The following is an 18392-nucleotide window of genomic DNA, read 5'->3' as shown; positions in this document are numbered from 1 at the left end:
CTCAGAGGGTTGTGCTCAGCAGCACAGAGTCAAGTTGGAGGCCTGTAGCTAGTGGTATCCCCCAGGGGACAACACTGGGTCCAGTCTTGTTCAACTTCTTCATCAATGACCTGGATGAAGGGACAGAGTGCACCCTCAGCAAGTTTGCTGATGATACAAAACTGGGAGGAGTGGTGGATGCACCAGAGGGCTGTGCTGCCATTTGGAGAGACCTAGACAGCCTGGAGAGGTGGGCAGAGAGAAACCTCCTGAAGTTCAACAAAAGGAAGTGCAGAGTCCTTCACCTAGGGCAGAATAACCCCATGCACCAGTAGAGGTTGGGGGTTGAGCTGCTGGAAAGCAGCTCTGCGGAGAAGGACCTGGGAGTGCTGGTGGACACCAAGTTAAGCATGAGGCAGCAATGTGCCCTTGTGGCCAAGAAGGCCAATGGTATCCTGGGGTGCATCAGGAAGAGTGTTGCCAGCAGGTGGAGGGAGGTGATCCTCCCCCTCTCCTCAGCCCTGCTGAGGCCACATCTAGAGTCCTGTGTCCAGTTCTGGGCTCCCCAGGACAAGAGGGATGTGGCACTACTGGAGCAAGTGCAGCGAAGGGCTACAAAGATGATTAGGGGACTGGAGCATCTCTCTTATGAGGAAAGGCTGAGAGAGCTGGGCCTGTTTAGCCTGGAGAAGAGAAGGCTGAGAGGAGATCTTATCAATGTGTACAAGTATCTGAAGGGAGGGTGTCGAGAGGATGGGACCAGACTCTTTTCAGTGGTGCTGAGTGACAGGACGTGAGGCAACGGGCACGAACCGAAACACAGACACTTCCATCTGAACATGAGGAAAAACTTCTTCACTGTGAGGGTGACAGAGCCCTGGAACAGATTGCCCCGAGAGGTTGTGGAGTCTCCTTCTCTGGAGATATTCAAAACGCGCCTGGATTCAATCCTGTGCAGTGTGCTCTAGGTGACCCTGCTTGAGCAGGGGGGTTGGACTAGATGATCTCCAGAGGTCCCTTCCAACCTCAGCGATTCTGTGATTAAGAACATTGAGTCTCTTCAGCCCCTAGCAGCTGCTGTCAGGTGGCAACAGAGGAAGGAGGTAGTTTTAAGATCAAGCAGGAAGAGGACTTGCTTCCTCCTTTCAGTGTCTACCATAGGTAGACTAGTTCCTACCTACTAATGGGAGCTGGGTGAAGAGGTACTTTAATGTGAGAGACTCTCACCCTTCATTTGGTACGTATGTCTTCTAGATTATGTGGCTTCTCAAGAAATTCATATGGAACCCTTAAGGATCTGTACTGTAAGTAGGAGAGCTGTTGATCTATTTATAGCTTTACTATTTCTTTTTTATTATAATAACTTAATTGTTTTAAGATTGCCTACACAGTCTTTAATATGAAGCTTTTTTCCTGGTTTTGAGTGATAATATAGTTCTTTAAATTAGCTCTATCAAAAGTGTCACAGGTTTAGGGTTTTTTATATTGTGGGGTTAAACTAATGCAAAGCTGTAGTAATCTAATGAAACGTTCTGTCAGCCTGCATCTTCTATAGGGTTTCCTATGCCTGATATTTGCGTAGGACCTCAGTACACTACCTGACTGAAGAGGAATACTGTTATCCTGAAAAGCTTGTAAGAAAGAATCAGTGAGGGCCTGCATGTACTTCTCCTGGATTTGTGTTTAGCCGTGTTACTCTTAATGCTACCAGTTCCCAGTGGAGTATGGTGGAAGTGAGAATTTCTGTTTTGGTGACTCCATGCATTTAAAATATCTTTGTTTAAGAACTCGTTTTGGTTATTGCTTGTATTCCTCAAAATCCTTAAGAGAAGGGAGATATCATGTCTTATCAATTTATAATTCAGGAAAGACTTTATGGTCTTTCATGGATTAACGAGAAGGTACTCTAACATGAAAGCTTTCCACTCTCTAATCTTGGAAGCTTTATACAAACCTTGATCAGAGCAACTGAAACAAAGTTTGCAATCTCTTGTATTATGGAAAATATCCATCATCCTGAAAATGGTCATTACTATTCTCTCCTGCTACTAAGTGTGTATGTGTGTGTTTAACAAATGAAACAAAGGACAAAAGGAAAGAATGGTACTTTTATGGCTAGTGAATATTATTTCAGTAACTTTATGGATCTAATTAATAAATGCAACTTAAACACTTCTTTATTCTGAGGGTGATTGAACACTGGAACATGTTGTGGAGTCTCCATGCTTGGAGATACTCAAAACCTGACTGGCTGCGGTCCTGGGCAACCTGCTGTAGGTGACCCTGCTTGAGCAGGGTGGTTGGACCAGATGATCTCCAGAAGGCCAACCCCAGCTATTCTCTGATTCTGTAATGGCTGCAACTTAAATATTTTTTCCTTCTAGCCCAAGTTATTTTCCCTTAAAAGAAACTATGGTTAGCATCTAATTCTAATTCAAGCTTATTAAAACTCCATAGTAATACTAGACTAATTACAGGTAGCATAAAAGACTTACTGGTTTTTCTTTAATCAAAGTATAAATAGTCTTTTCTACAGCTGTATTAAATTTAAGCTTGGATGACAAATCCCTTGGTATGTCAAAACATATTACTTAACAGCAAACACTTCTGTTATGGGGAGGCTGTGTTTCTGTTGTTGGGGGTGCTATTTGAATTGTATGTGAATGTAATTTGAGGATTCATCTGTTTTGGTGACAAACACTACAGATTTGTGTGTGTGTGGTTTTATTTATTTATTTTTAAATAAACTAAGTGGGCCAATGTAAAAACAAGACTGATTTGATGCATGTTATCAGTGCATTGCTATGTTTATTGAACGTCATTATCACTTTCAATAACTTTTGTTTCTTTAGAAGTACGCCAGCTACGCTGTTGAGATTTTTCTGAAAATGTTTAAAACCTTTTGAATGACAATATGTTTCTAACAAACTTCATTAGCTTTGGTGAGAGACACCTTACCCAGACTGAGTGCGTACATTTATTTGCTGAGCTGTTTCATCTTGCTGTTGTAGTATTTCCCTAAAGTACTCTTATATTAGCCTTAACCAGGTTAATTTTATTTAGAGCCAAAACTTGAGTACCTCCTGGGGAAATCAAGCTTGCTGAGCTTTCTTCAGTATTCTAGTGGAGCTGTAGATTTTGAAGTAATTCTTTAAGTGCTGTTGCTTTGAGCTACCAGAGCATATCCTTCTGCCAGCTGCTGTGGTTCTTGTTCTTTTTGTGACTCTGCTTTAGTCTCTGCACTTTTGTTCCTTTGAAAGTCTAGGTAATAACCTGTGGCAAAAATGAATATATTAAATGTCAAACACATTTCGTGAAAGCACTATCTTTGTGAAGAAGAAAACCAGCAATATTTTTGAACTGCTGATTAGATGTAGAAAAAACTTGCAGGTTAATTCCAGGTCTTTTAGAACATGCAGCTGATTTCTAGTGAGGTGGGTGGGTTTGTGGGTGGGTGTTTGTTTGTTTGTTTTTACCACTGATTAGGAAGTTCACTTCCTGTATTGAATCTGACAAGGCTTTGATGCTATCCAGATTTTTATACGTGCTTACTTATTCTGGATAGCATTTCAGTAATTAATAGAATTTCAGTAGTAGGAAGATGGAAGTTGACATACCTAATTTTCAGTTCTGAGAAGCAGGAGAGCTATTAATGTGAATGCTGTAGCTTAAAGCAACTTGTGCGTGAAGGCTTTAGACTGTATAGCTGGAATTAATAGTTCAGAAAGCCCACAGTATAAATGTAAAAACGGGAGTTGCAGTATGAAAAATATTTTCATAATAAAACAGTCTAATTTTCTGATATGTAGCTTTTTATTGAATTGGTTCACTTTACCAAATCTGGGCAAGAGTATGTATAATCATATTGCCCTCTAGTGGTTGCAATTCAGGTTTAAAAAGTAGAAAGAAAAGGCATTTTCCTGATCAAGGAAGGAAGTCAACGATTCTTGCTTGCTAACAATTACTATTTTTTTACAGTAGCAATACATTTAAAAAAAAACTCAGTTAAATTTTAGTTCATTCATCTGTGGGACTGAATGCTGCTTCCCTGCCAACTGAATAGCATCAGAATTTTATACAGGAGAAAACATAATATTCTGTAATCTGTTATTAGGGAATACTAGCCATAATTATTATGGTGGCAATAAATAAGCCTTGGTGGATTTATTTTATAACTTTTTCCTGATCTTATGAAACTATCATTAGTGCCTCATTAGTGCCTTAGCTGGAATGTGTGGGGATGTGCCTTTAGATACTGGGAGGGAAGAGTATAGTGGCACTTTTAACCTTTCAGTGAGACTTTGGATTGAACTTTCAGGTGAGTAGGTGTTTGTAAAAATGTATTCAAGCCCTTCAGGCCTCCTACGCTTACCTGCTCTGTATGATTCTGTCCTGTCCAACTGCTTTTCTTGACAGGCAGGATGATTTTTGCTTTATTCGTTCTCTACAAAACTGCCACTTTTTATTGTCCACTTTGAAGTATCATGACTGAGATAATGAGAAAAGTCCCTGGGTGGCCCTTCATTCACGGGCAAACAACGTGTTAAGCTTGCTGCATTGCTCAGGACAACTTCCCGAGGCGGTAGCTGCCTAGAAAAGCCTGGAAGTCAAAGAGAGAGCAGACATCTTTCTATAATCTTGCCTCTGCTCTTCAGGGTTGAAACTATCTGCACTACTCGCAATTTCTTTTTATTCCAGATGGATTTACTGAAATCTTAATAAGCTTATCAGCCTTTAAAAAAAAAAAAAAAAAAAGGGAAATAAAATGGAAATAACTTAGATTTTTTTCTTCTGATTATGTTACTGAAGTACAAAGAGCTACCTGAACAAGTGATTAGATGTACACAACATCAGAAACTTAATCTCTCTTCTTAGGAGGTGAACTGTGAACGAATTCACTCTGTGTTTCTAACCATTAAAAATGCATATCGTCTTGATAAGAACAATGTTGTTTTCTGCTTTATTTTGTCCTTTGGGTAGTATGACCTGAATCCTGCATATAAAACTTTGCCAGTATCTCTGGTCTCCAGACTTGGAAGGTTCTGCCACTTGAGAAATTGCCTGATGGCTGCTTAAAGAATTATAAGATCTATTTCCCTTTTTAAGGCTATATTGAGATTCATGACGGTGGTATTTCTTCTTAGACTGATGACAGTCTTGAGCCATTGGTGCTAGAAAGAGGGTTTTATTTTGTACTTGGAAAATTATTTTCCTTGTTTTAGCGGGAAGTATGGCACAATTAGTCCAAGAAGTTGCAAGACTTGGTAATATATTTCTGTTAGGTGCAGACTTTTTCTCTCTGACTGTAGAACTGAAGGGGAATGAGAGCGCCAGCAAGACTTGCGGTTCCCTTGCCCCTGCTCCCCGAGCCCACTGGCAGGTTGGTCATTTGCCTTTATCATGTGTTCTGAGCACTTTGTTCATTTGCAAAGACACTTTAAAAGGCATTCGGGTTCTTCTCAGCTTGTCCAAAGAATAAAATGCAGTGAACAGTGTTATCAGTGTAATATCCCTGAAGACTTTCCCTTTTTGGAAATGTTGGAAAATAACTAGTAAAAGACATTGGAATGCTTTTGTCCATGTGAAAAGCTGTACTGGAATAATTAGCCTGGTAATTTTTGCCACGTTAGCAAACCTTTTGATCTATTTGTAAAGCCAAGGTACCATGTATGTGATTTTTGCCCTTAACTAAGACCAGCATAAATTGTGAGTCACTGTGTTTGAAATTGTAATTACCATTATGCTTGAACAGCTTACCTGCGCTCTGCCCGCTCGTCTGTCTCTGCTGGCGTGGCTTCTCGCATTCCTCGCTCCTGAGAAGGCTGCGCAGCTGCCCTTTCTGTTCTGCAGCCAGTACAACACAGCTTAAAAGAAATGCTGGCTAATAAGCTTGCATATCAAAAACCAGCTCATACGCTCTGTCACATTACTGGCAGACCCATCTCAGTATGGAATGTATGTTATAGGCATTTCTTTCTTAAGCTTAAAAATGCTTAACTGTGTTTTTTTGTTGTTGTTGTTTTTACTGTAAAACTGTTGATCTCAAAGGAACACCAGAATAATATGCCTGTGTTGATGAATACCAGCTTTTAATTATTGCTTGCTTTGAAAGTCTTGAACCAAGAGTGAGTTCAAATAAACATAGTTTCCTCCCAGACTGTTTTCACTCTCACTTTGTTGGAGGTGTGGCTTGGCAGTGCCTTGAGTACAAAAATTGAACTCCCAGTTGTCAAATTTCTCCTCTGTACTGGAAAATGAATTTTACATCTTCGAATGGAGCCGCACCCTTCTCTGATAGTGTTTTGTTTCGAGTTAATTACATTTGCTGCCTGTGTGGAATGCTGAAGTTCAAAACACAGAATGGGAAGAAATTTAATGTAGTGTGGGGGGGCTTTCTTTCCTTTTTTTTTTTTTTTTTCCCCTTAGTGGTTTGGTCTTTACTTGCTTCAGAAAAACAGGCTTGCATTGGTAGGGGTGGAGGAGCACAGGGCTCTTTGTTTTCAGTATAAGGATGTGTGCAGTGGACTCTCACTACACTACATCATAGTAGTATTTGTGTTTTGGACTTATCACAAAAATATCTAGTTTGCAATGATAAAGTTGGTACAGTGTCACTTGTGCTTAGGCAGTTCTTTTGAGTTAAGACTTGTGCTTCTCCATCTTTATTGGCTGCGTTGAATGTATATCACCATAGCATTAAGCTTATCCTCAGTATGGTAATTTTACCTGTAGTTTAGAAATGTGCTAAACTTATGTTTTTGACAACTGTCATGTGTTAACAAATGGTTCAGGAGCAGACGATGTCAGAAAGCAAGAAACCTTTGCTTTGTGATAATGCATAGGTAGACCTGCTGCAGACACTTTTAGAAATGCCATACTGGCATTTGAAAAATCTATTAAGATAGAAACTGTCCCTTGCTAAATGGAGACATCTTCATAAATTCTTTACCATATTTTTAGAGGTTTTTATATTATCATTGTGAAGATTATTTGCCAAACCATTGCTGCATTTGGAGATGTTTGTGAAATCCTGATGTAGTTGTCTTTCTCTTTGATTCCTGAATGTGTTAATCCTGGAAGTTTTCTCTGTCATAAAACAGCAGTTGTATATGGAAGTAATGATTATTTGTGAATAAACACAACAGGTCCTCAGGAGGAAAGGTTAAAGTAGTTGCAGCAGCTTCTCTCTTTATTCTCCCTGTCGTTAAAAAGTGAACACATGAGAAGAGATCCTTCTTTGCAAGGAGCGGAGCAGCTCTGTAGGATGGGAATGATCACCTAATTGGGGAAGTGGAGCTCTGCATGGTGTAGCATGGAGTTTAGGTAGCATCTGCGGTGCTGCACCTGCTTCCCAGTGCCTGGGATTACGGAGTTTTTTGGTAAACCACGTAGCTGCTTCATCTCTTTTGCCTTCACACAAGCAGATTTCCTTTTCTGGCTCTTCATGTGGTGAAGTATCTGGTAATCTGGCTTCTGTTATATTTTTCTTCATTTTGATTGAAAAATAGAAATGTATGAAATGCATGAAAAATGTAATTAGGATGTTTCTGTTTGCTGATAGAAATTTGATAATCTAAATATTTTAAGGAAAATTTCCATTTCAGTTAGTAGTTTTTTGCAAGTCATTTGGTTTAGTTAACTAGTCACATTTCAAGATTTTGAGGAAGCAGGATGCATAATGTTAATTTTAGAGTAATATAAATGCTTCATTCTATCTAAGCACCAGCTCCTGTTAGATAGTGTTTCAAGATTTCATTTAGTTAAATGCTTTGTCTTCTGCTTTTCCTGTCAATTCTGCTTATTTGCTGATGTTTTTCCACTAAAACAGTTTTGTGTTTTAGTGTTTTACTTCTTTTACTTAGTGTTTCTGGGTGGTGTGGATCTTTGATTTGAGCTTTTATTTGTGTAAGGTTTTAATACTGTCAGTCTTCTCAAATTTAAAGACAAGGAGAGATTTGTGCCTTAACTCAGTTTTAAATTAGTGCAAAGCTATGTCAAAACATGACAAAACTCCCTTTTTGTTGTAGTCGGAGACAAGACTGTAGGGCTTTTTTATTCTTGCACTTGAGCATACTTGTTATAAAGTAACTGTCAAGTTTAACCACTGCCTCTTGATCATGAATTTAAGAAGAAATTGTTTTGTCCTCTGATTAATCTTAACATTTTTTCCTCGTACAGGATTTTAGTACAGGTGCTTTTGCCACTGAGGGGAAGAGTAAACTGCAAGGATAAGTTACAAGCTGTTCTTTATAGGAACATACATTTGAAAAGAAATTAGTTATACATGGGAGCCTGCTCTTTGCAGAGCTAATAAATCTTTGCTTATTCTGTTCCAGGATATATGCTTCCTACAAACACGGTCTTCAGGATTGTGTACACTTCAAGATAATGTTTACTTTCATTATTGTAGAGTTTGAGCATATCATGTTGCCACATGCTCATGCAATTTATTACAGTAATCGATAGCTTTTAGCCTAGTTTTGCAGGAAAGTATTCAGGAAAGGACATCTGAATTGGTGAGTATTTCTGTAATGCTTCATACTTTGAAGTTATTGTATTATGTTAAATTTTTATCCTGAAGTCTGGATTTCTGGGAAATGGCCTGCTAAGGCTTCTTGTTTCATCTTTTCTTTAAAGCCCTGTTAAACTGCAGTACATTTGCCATATTTGATTAATATAGAGACTACAGTAGGGTTAAAAGAAACCTTAAAAATTTTCTTCTGGGTAGATCTTTGGTATAGTGATAGAAGTTAATCTAAATTTCTACAAAGTAATCACTGGTATCATAGTGGTATATGATAGCCATATAAATGTCTGTTATATAGTAAGAGAATAAGCTTCCTTAATGAAGTAGAGCAGAACAACTTATCACAGCATCATTCTGGAAAGCTGTTTTTATTCAATACTATTTCTAGGAGTTTGTTGCACTAGTCAGGTTTTTAATATGGAACTACAGAAAACTTATTTCAGAGTCCCTGTATGTAGTGTAACATACTGTCATCTATGACACCAGTAATAGAGAACAGGTCTCTTCATTATATTGCTTTTGTATTCCAAGGATGAGGCAATTAGAGTGTCTCAGGACCATGTGTGAATAACCATTTCTGAGAAATCTTTCCCTTGATTACACTTTATTGTTAATTTATTTTAGTTTGGCATTCAAAGCAGCATTATATCTTAATAGCTCAGCATCTTCAGGCTGGAATGTAGACTCAAGAGTCATATTATTTTCTGTTTTTTCTTCAAAGTCGTATACAATTAGTACTACACTGAGTTGGGGAATTTCTTGCTAGGAAACTCTTTTCCACCTTGTCCTTTTTCAGAATGGAGCTGTCTCCTTTTCTGGGTCTGTTAATGTTCTTAATCTATTTTGTGATTTACTTAACAAAAGGTGTTTTTAAAGCATGGCATACGTGAAATGAAGAAGAGAATGAATTGATTTTTTTTTCTACTTGTCCTAAATCCACCCTATATTTATAGTAGGAGGCTTTTTTTTTTTTTTTTTTAAATTCTTGTGAACTGTGAGAACAAAAGTTAAGCGGAAGAGGTGCTCTAAAGAGTAGTAGTTAGTAGCTATGGTGACAGATGCTGTACTGTAGCAAGTCAGTCAGCTATCTATAAATCAAATTACTTAGAACTCTTCCTCTAGATCTCATTGTCATGCTAAAAATACGCCTTTTGCATCAAAATTAGTGACACTGATGTAGAGAGAACTATTTTTGTACAGTGTGCTCACATTTTGTGGTAAAACATTTTATCTTGGGGTTTTGGGGGAGTATCTTGTCATCCTGTTCCTTTTGACTTTGAATACATTTCTGGATTATTTGAATAATATATGGATAGTCGAGTTCTCATGAGAGTAGTTTTTTCCTTGTCCAACTGCAGTCGTCTGCTCCACCCCTGCCGCTCGCCGCAGGGAGCTCTGCTCGGTGAGAGGGGTGAACGCTGCCCGCTCCAGCAGGGTCGCTTCAGACCACCTCCTTCGACGTGCGACTTTCACGTACATTTATTTATTTATCACAGAAGTGAGGCACGAAGTGTTCAGAAACACTTATGTGTGGGTATTGTATGTAGTTCATGGCTGTCAAGCTAGGTTCTAAGCTGTTGTTTCTAGAAAGAAACGTACAGTTTGCGAGGTGAGTTGTCGGCCGTGTGTTCAGCAGAGGAAGGTGAGGGCAGGCGGGGTAGCGAGGGCAGTCGTCCTTTTTGGTAACTTTTCTGTTCACGTTGGTCGGTTCCCATTAGACAGTGGCAAAGGCAGGACTTGGCACCTTTTGTGCAAAGCTTCGGATGAGTGCACAGTATTCACCGAGTAAGAGTGCTGTTCTAACTATATAAACTACCACTTTAAATGTTGGTCTCCTGTGATAGTCTTTTATACGGAAAATTTTCTTTCGCATGTTACCATCAATATAATACCGCTTTATATTTGCTGTCAGCTGTGTTTCTCTAGGTGTTTTGAGTGTTCCTTTTAGTGCTGAAGTAAATAAACCCCAAAGTGCTAGGTTAGAGACAGTCGTGCAGTTCTGTACTGACTAGTGAGATATTAGGCCCAGGAACTGTAATGCAATTTGCTTGCTTTAGTTTTATGACAGCAACTATTACGCAGATTTTCACTGTTTTCTAAAGTCACCCCCAGCCTAAGGCAACTATCTCATAATACAGGTAACTCCAAGTCCTCGCTGTGAGACGTGGGGTTTAGAGAGTAAATTCTCTTGCCTACAGGGTGTGACAGGTTGGAGGTGGTATTAACTCTACAAACACTGTCACGTTTTTCCTTTTTGTGAACGCTTTCGGTATGCCATTATTTAAAGTTCTGATAGCATATATGTAGAATTTGCCAATTAAAATAAACATTGCAAGGTGGTACATCAAAAGAAAGTTCTGTATTGAAACTTCTGCAGGTACAGCACATCTAGAAATGTTTGCTTCGTTTTTTGAGAAAGGTGACATTTTGATACTGATGGAAACACCAGAGCTACTCTAGGGAGTAGATGGACATGCATTTTGCACTCGTTTAGAACGTTAGTGTCTCTGGCTGCTTGATGTTCCTGCTCTAGCATTCTTCCTCCTCCTTCTCCTCCTCCTCCTCCCCCCCCTGCAAAAACAACCCATTTGCCCTTCCTTGCTCGTCATTTAAGCAGCCCATGTAAGCCCTATGTCCATTTGAGGCAAAATCATCTGAGTTAGCTCAAACAAAAGTTAAGTTGAATTGCAGGACCAGTAGTGAATTTCAGAGCGCTTGAACTCTCAGGGCATGGCAAGCAGCAGAGGGGTTGCTACTTCAGAGCACTTCAGATACAGCCAGAAAAGGTTGCCTGTCTGTATCGAGAGACACTTATGCTGGCCCTAAACTGCTTTTACTGCTAACAGTTTATTTTGCTTGACAACAGGTATGAGTAGCTAGCAGGGTTGTGCCGGCAGTACAATCAACAAAACTTCAAGGTGTAAACAGATGTGAACAGCTTGGTTAGTGGGAAGAGCGTATTCCCTGCTGTCCTTTCTCTCCTGTTCCTTGGCAGTACTGGCAGATTTGGAAGTATGGTGCTGAATTCTTGGGGATAGCTGAGGACTCTAACCTTTTCCACCTAAATAGAGAGATTTAGTCTTTTCATCTGCATCTTCAGACGAAAACTTATGGTGAATATTTTTGTGCAGTGTTGTATCAAAGAGGGTCCAATCCTTCATCCATAGAAGGAGCAGTTAAACTGTTTTTTTTTTCTTGCAAAGAAGTTATGAAAAGCTACTAGAAAGCTGTGCTTCTCTCTGGGGACCTTCAATACCTATGCTCCCTGAATAGCCTGCTGCAGCTTCTTCAGTCTGTTCAGTCTGGATGGAAAATGCCACTCCTCACAGCTGGTCGCTTGTAGTTTCACAGCACGTTCCTGCCTTAGGTAGTTAGAATCATTTTAAAAAATAGATTTGATAAGAATTCAGAAGTTAATGCTCTAGTTTTGTTTCTAAGTTGTTTAAAGAGCTGGAGTGTAAAGATCAAAGGACTATTAGATCCATGTGTTTAACAAACATAAAACTAAATAGAAAAGCAATTTTGCTTGATGTGCTCCACCCTGTGAGTTATGCTTGCTTATGGAGACAAATACATCTACTTCCGTGCTATGTGGGTGGAGTTAGTCAGTTGAGAGGAAAGGAATTTAGGATGTGTCTAAGCAGACCAGAATGAGGAACACAATCAGTTGAATCTGGAGATAATTTAGAGTTTGAACTTCTGTCATCTATCTCGTGGCCAAAGGAGCAACCTAGAATTGCTTGGGATGTGCATAGTGCTCTCTGTTAGCAGAAGTTCTGCTCTCAAATTCAGAAGATATTCAGTGTTAATGTTTCAATGGATATAAAATGGTCTGGGGGAAGAAACTTCTTGGCTGGGGTGTCCTGAGTGTTGGCCAGATTTGTCTGACCCCATTACATATAACTGTGAAATCTTTGTGCACAGTTCAGATTTTGCAAAACTGGTGTACTTGGGCTCATGGTAGAATACTCAGTGTGAAATGGGTAAACGAATGCAGCTGTGTTTTTTTCAGTCCAATTTTGGACTGTATTTCAATTTTTTAGATCCCCATGTACTAGCTGGGTGTTAGCTTTAATACTCAGGGGAGGCATTTGTAATGCCAACATTAATTGCTCAAGAATCGATCATTTTAGCTCGTAGCATGAGTAAGGGAAGTATCTGTAATCTTTAGCTGCAGCATTTTATGGCTTTACTGCTCCAGCTGACTGCCTTGGTGCCCCTTTGTGGTAGTAAGCATAGCAAAATGAATTTGTTGTCTCCTTAGCTGCTGTAGTTCACATTTTTACATTAATTTAAATCATTCTGGTTTAAACTAATATATCGGAGCCTATATAATAGGTCTCTGAAGCACATGGGACTTGTCTTTACTTCCTCCACAGAGAAAATAAAGGGATGAGGAAAAGAACAGTAAACTAGGAGGCCTTAAAATTGGGACTGTCTAGACAGTGAAAATATATTGAATGAATCAAGTATATCAAAGGCTGGCTTTCTGTAAAAGGGACAGCGACCTGTATTTTGATACTAATTTACTTCATTATTAAGTAAGCTATGGAATAAGAATGAAATACACGTTTCGGTGTATGCATGAGTGAATCTGACGTCTTCGTAGGCAAATTGTCTCAATTCTCCAATGTAACCCTCAGTGTAATTTTCAGTGTAATTGTCCTAAACTGAAGTTTCAAGTTGGGTTGGATGGAATAGCAGTAATGTGCTCTTAAAATAGAAAAGGATGCCTATAGGTAGTGATAGCAAATGTTACATGAGTCTTTGCCTTAATTGCCATTCTTCCTTCCCTGCCTTACTGCAGTACTGACATATGTCCACTCTGGAGGAGACTTGAGTTGTTGATTATATTGTATATGGGGTAGTTAGGTTGTAAGAGCTTTTGAAAAAACACTCTTTAAACTATCAAAAACTTACTAATAGAGCACATACTCTTCAAACATTCATTTTTGTTGTCCTGTACATGGAAACCTTATTGTCCATCTTTTACCTTACAAATGAACAGTTATGCAAGAGTAAGATCTTGGATATCTTTGACTTTTGAGCATGTATGAATGATTATATGCTGCTGTTATTTTGAATTTTTAATCTTGTTCTGACAAAGCTAAAATGTTAAACAACTAGCATGTTAATTGAGTTAATTTTTGATAACTTATTGGGCTACATTTTAGACTAATTTTATATCTTCATGTTAGCATTCTAGTTTGATCCTTGTGAAATAGTAGAATATATTGAGAGAAATGCTGTATATGGTCAAGATGAAGATGGAAAAAAGGTAGTGCTGAAAGCTGTTCTTGTACTAAGACATGAAAATAAACTCCCATCAGCTGTTTTTTCTATCCTTGTCTTATACTGTAATTAAATCCAGGTCTCTCCACTGCAAAAGTGTGCTTCTTTCTTTTTCAAGCTTTTCTGTATATAGCTAAGCTCATCCTTTGTCTTCTCTGAGATCCTTTGAAAGTGTCTTGTGTTATACCAGAAGTGCATATGGCTTGGAAAAAAAATCACTTCCTGAACTCCCTACCTTGCCAGACAAATGAGAAAGCATCTTCAGCCTGCCTCTCGAAATTAGTATGTTAGAGTAGTGGTCATTAAGCACAGTGGTTGGCTTGTTTGTATTTCTTCAAAGAAAATTGCCTCCAGCATTTTGCAGTTCAAGTCACAATCAGCCCTTCTGGAGCCCAGCAATTTTGTAACTTCCTAGCATCGGCTAGAATTCATAAATTGTCTGTGCATAAGTTTTATAAATGGTTGTAGTCTGGGATGGATGTGGCAGAATTTCTGTATTCCATTAGTCAAGAAATATTAAGAATTTGTTACAGGAGGGGGGGAAGTATGGTGGTACCTATCTAACAGCACGAAAGTAAAACGTAGACTGATTTTTAGCAAGTTGTTGGTATTCTTCTCCGTGATTGACTTAGAAAATGAAAGCTAAATGGAATGAAATTTTTATACAACACAGGTAGAAGAGGTACTTCTGTTTGGTTTGCAAAACCGAACAAATGATTTGAAATATGACCAATATTAACATTGTAAAATTAATGCATAGTTCCTTGCACAGCATTTAATGGAAACAAAAATATATTTTTTTGAAACTCCTTTAATGCAGATTCTGAAGTAGATGGACTGTACCAGAAAAGTTCTGAGTGTACGTACTGATGAACTGCAAGTTTTACTTTATTTTAAAGTCTCTGTGAATGGTGTAGAAGATGCACAGTAGGATGTCTGCAATACCTCATTGATACACTCAGTTAAATGGGAGAGGATGCAAATGTTCATGAGAACATAAATTACTAAGGAAGAAATACTGGCTGGGATTTTTTTCTGTCTGAGAAGGTATTATTTACTAGATCCTGGAGAGTAAGTGGAATCTTTCTTACACAGTTGTACGTTGCCTTTAAAGAAAGATGGAAAAGTACCACTTGAACCGTACTTAAGGGTGTGATAATTCTTGAGGACAGTCCTCAGCAATTAAGGTGTTTTGAATGTGCATGCAATACCCTTTCCACTCCACTCTCAATTTGACTAATTGTTATTATAAGGCACCAAAGGGCTTGGACCTAGTTGATTTGGAGAGGTGCAAATTATAAATCAAAGTATAATTAGGGCAGTTTATGCTGCCTTTCTTTGTGGCAGTACCAGTTTAAGTGCCTCTTAATATAACTTGCATCAGCTCTGGAAACTGGTTCACTGTGACTACGCAAATGCTTGAGCCAGCACAACTAAAGAGGTGGTGTAAGTCGGGGATGAGCACTGGGAGAGGGCAAGATTTATAGCTGCTCCATGAGCTGCCGCTGCTGCCTAGTTGGTCGGTCTGCACGCAAGGGCAGGAGGAACGAACCGGGCAGGTTCCCCACAAGGCCCCGCAGTAGGCAGCTACTGCATAAGAGGCACCACAGAGAACCCACTTAAGACACGGAGTATTTAATAGCCCTTAAATACTAGTTAAGGTATACAAGCGTGCCTGCTGGTGTTTGCCCTCATGTTGTTTTTTAAAGCCAACTTTTAGCAATGCTACAAAGGTGTTGGAGGGACTGAACTTTGAGAAAGATCATTTGAGCTATTGAAAACTGGAATGAAAATAATGTTTGAATTTCCTGAATGAAAGGAACCAGCACTGCAGGTTGCTAACTGCTGCATTAAAGATAAGATGGCTCAGTCTTTTTTCCTAATTCTTGTAGTCAGTGCATTTCTACTTAGACATCAGTTTGTTAACATTTTGCAGTTATTGCTTATTTCTTTACTATTTGCAAAAAAAAGACTTCAGAAAATTGAAAGAGCATCACTTAAAATCTACATGATGAAATTCAATTTGATAAATTGTTTAATGTGTATTTTGTGTTTGTTTTAAAAAAGTTTAAGTTTTTTTCACAGTTTAAATTTTGTCAGTCTATTGGTATTTTGTGTATTACTTTGCTGATGGTCTGTTGAACTCCAGAATCACAGAACTTCCTTTCTTGTGGTAACTCCCCTGTGTTTCTCAGGCAAGAGAACCCTGTCTGTGCGTTCTGCAGATGTTTGTTTATACGGGGCAGTGATAAACTGAAGTTGGGGGGGGAAAAAAGGCACATATACGCATAGAAAATAGAGGGCGGAGAAAAACAAATAAGTGCAAACGTGTTTGTTTCTTCTTGCCTGTGACTCACTTTTCTCTAATAGAAGGATTTTCAAATGGAGTAAAACACTAATTAAAAACAAACAGGAAATAAAAATAACTATCTTGGCACTTGAGCTATCAGAAGGTTGAATGCTTTCAGATTAGTAAATTAATGAGCTAATTAAATTGAGATTGGATTTTTAACTTGAGAGAGACAAAATTGTTTAGAGTAGATGGATCTGGTTGTTCACTGCAATGAATACAGCTGTTCTTTCTTGTTCTTCCCATAATTTGTGTCTACCTCCACCTTTACCAACAAGGGACTAATTGATTTTTCTTCATTTTTCAATTTAAGATCAAAGGTATATCTCCTAGGAAAAAAACTTTCATGTGCTGATTTTCATTCTGTCATTACATAACAGCTAGGCGAGCTTTCCTGTTTTGGCATTCCCCTTGGTTACTCTGTTGTGTCCCATCTTGTGGGCCCAGTAGCATTCAAGCTCTCGGGTCCGGGGCACTACCTTGTGCTACTTTGGGCAAACACGTAGGGTATGTATCTTCTGCTTGGTGCTGTTTTCTGAGAGCTGAAGCGTACTAGTACTGTTATCTCCCACATCTTCGCACAACACCAGTCTTTTTTGCTATAATATAACTTCTTCTGAGGAGTCTGATAATAGAGGCAAATAAAAGCATGGAAAATTTTGCACAGAATTCTGGAAAAAAAAATCTTACTTTGCTTTTATAAGTAAAGACTAAGAATACATACATTTTTATGAAAGCAGCACCTCTTCCTCAAGCTTATGCTTGCTTTGGGAACTGATGAGATTCCTTATGAGCTCAGGAGGTCGGGGACTACTTACATGTCATTGGCTTCCTGTAATAACTGTTGTTGCCTTGAGCTACTGAAAATGACTCATTTCAGGAGAGCTACTCCTACTGTTTAATAGCATTCCAGCCGCCTCTTTCCTGCTATCTCCTGATCAGGAGCCAGTGACTCTAGTCCTTGGCCAGGTGACTTGCTGGCTAGGTGCTCTCTCCTCAGATGCGGCAGTTTTTCTGAGCAGAAGTCTTGTGTCATAAGCTGTTTCAGTTTCAATGAGTTGCTATTTAATTTTAATTAACTCTACAAATGGATATTTACAAGGGTATTTGATGATGCAGCAATTTCAAGATTAATTTAATGGTGTGAACTAGAATCCATGAGTGGTAAAAGCATCCTACCTTTGTTTTCCTTGGTCTTACCCTGGCATTGCATTTGCAGTTCCTAGAGTCTGTCTTCTTCCAAAGCTCTTCCTTTGTCCACAGTGCCAGTCTTCCCTACAAGACATGTTTGTATCATGGACCACTTGTGTCTTAAGCATATGATGCAGTTAAAATTTTTGTGTTAGCTAACATAAATACACGTTCTTACATATGTATGGCAAAAGGTTTTGTTGCTAATAATGTCTAATCTTTTCCACATAGACAGTAGGTTAAGTAAAGTTCGTAGTGATTATTTGCATAATGTATGTGCTAGAAATCAATAATATGTTAAATAACTACAAATCAAATAGAAATATTTGTTGAAAATGTAAAGGTGTTGCATCTTGAAGAGGTGACTTTGAGTTTGATGCGTTTGTCCACTTCCACATTGGGCATCAAAGTTGTATTTTATGGCAAATAAAGATTTACTGGAACTTCAGTTTCATCATACTTATTTTGTTTTTGCAGACAGTTTACTACTTTTTTGTTTGTTTTTTGCAGTTCTATCTTCAAGACACTAAAAGTAGTAATGGTACCTTTATTAATAGTCAGAGACTGAGTAGAGGATCTGAGGAAAGCCCACCATGTGAGATTATGTCAGGTGACATCATCCAGTTTGGTGTAGATGTGACGGAGAACACGCGGAAAGGTAAGGGTATGGATCTATTCTTTTTTTTTTCCTGCTTGTTTTTCCCCAACTTCAATTTTCAAGTGTATTTATTTAGAGCATCTTATTACACAGCATCTTTAAGGGTAAAAGGTACTCCTGTTGCAAAGAAGTCCTTTTGTTACCTCTTCTCTCCTTTGTGCTGATGGTGAGAGTCTTGTGGCCATGTGGTAAACTGGATCCATAAACTTTTCTGCTGAAAACACTGATTCTTTTCCACCCCCCACCACCTCTTTGGATTTTAGCTGGCTTGCTTCCCCAAACCGCCTGAGCTGTGGCTGCATGAGCACTCATGTGTATTTGAGCAGACAGTGGAAATGCAGATCCAGAAAAGGAGGCTCAACTGGGACCCCATGGTCAGATATTGCACCACTTAG

General features: G+C 38.8%; 1 protein-coding gene across 19 annotated transcripts in view; it reads left to right on the top strand.

Annotated features, from left to right (window-relative positions):
• The window catches only part of SLMAP (sarcolemma associated protein), a 90184-nt gene that overhangs the window by 20352 nt on the left and 51440 nt on the right, over positions 1-18392 (top strand). For 10 of the 19 annotated variants that reach the window (XM_013958521.2, XM_013958515.2, XM_013958519.2 and 7 more), the window contains exon 2: positions 17850-17997. In XM_013958521.2, coding sequence (XP_013813975.2) covers positions 17850-17997 — 148 coding nt within the window. Of the gene's footprint in view, positions 1-17849; positions 18004-18392 lie in introns of all 19 variants that reach the window. The other 9 variants (XM_067303738.1, XM_067303730.1, XM_067303733.1 and 6 more) reach the window with 1 other exon arrangement.

The sequence above is a fragment of the Apteryx mantelli genome, chromosome 12, assembly GCF_036417845.1.
Source record: "Apteryx mantelli isolate bAptMan1 chromosome 12, bAptMan1.hap1, whole genome shotgun sequence".
Lineage (NCBI taxonomy): Eukaryota > Metazoa > Chordata > Aves > Apterygiformes > Apterygidae > Apteryx > Apteryx mantelli.
The sequence above is the reverse complement of the archived record's forward strand: the minus strand, read 5'-3'. Positions and strand labels throughout refer to the sequence as shown.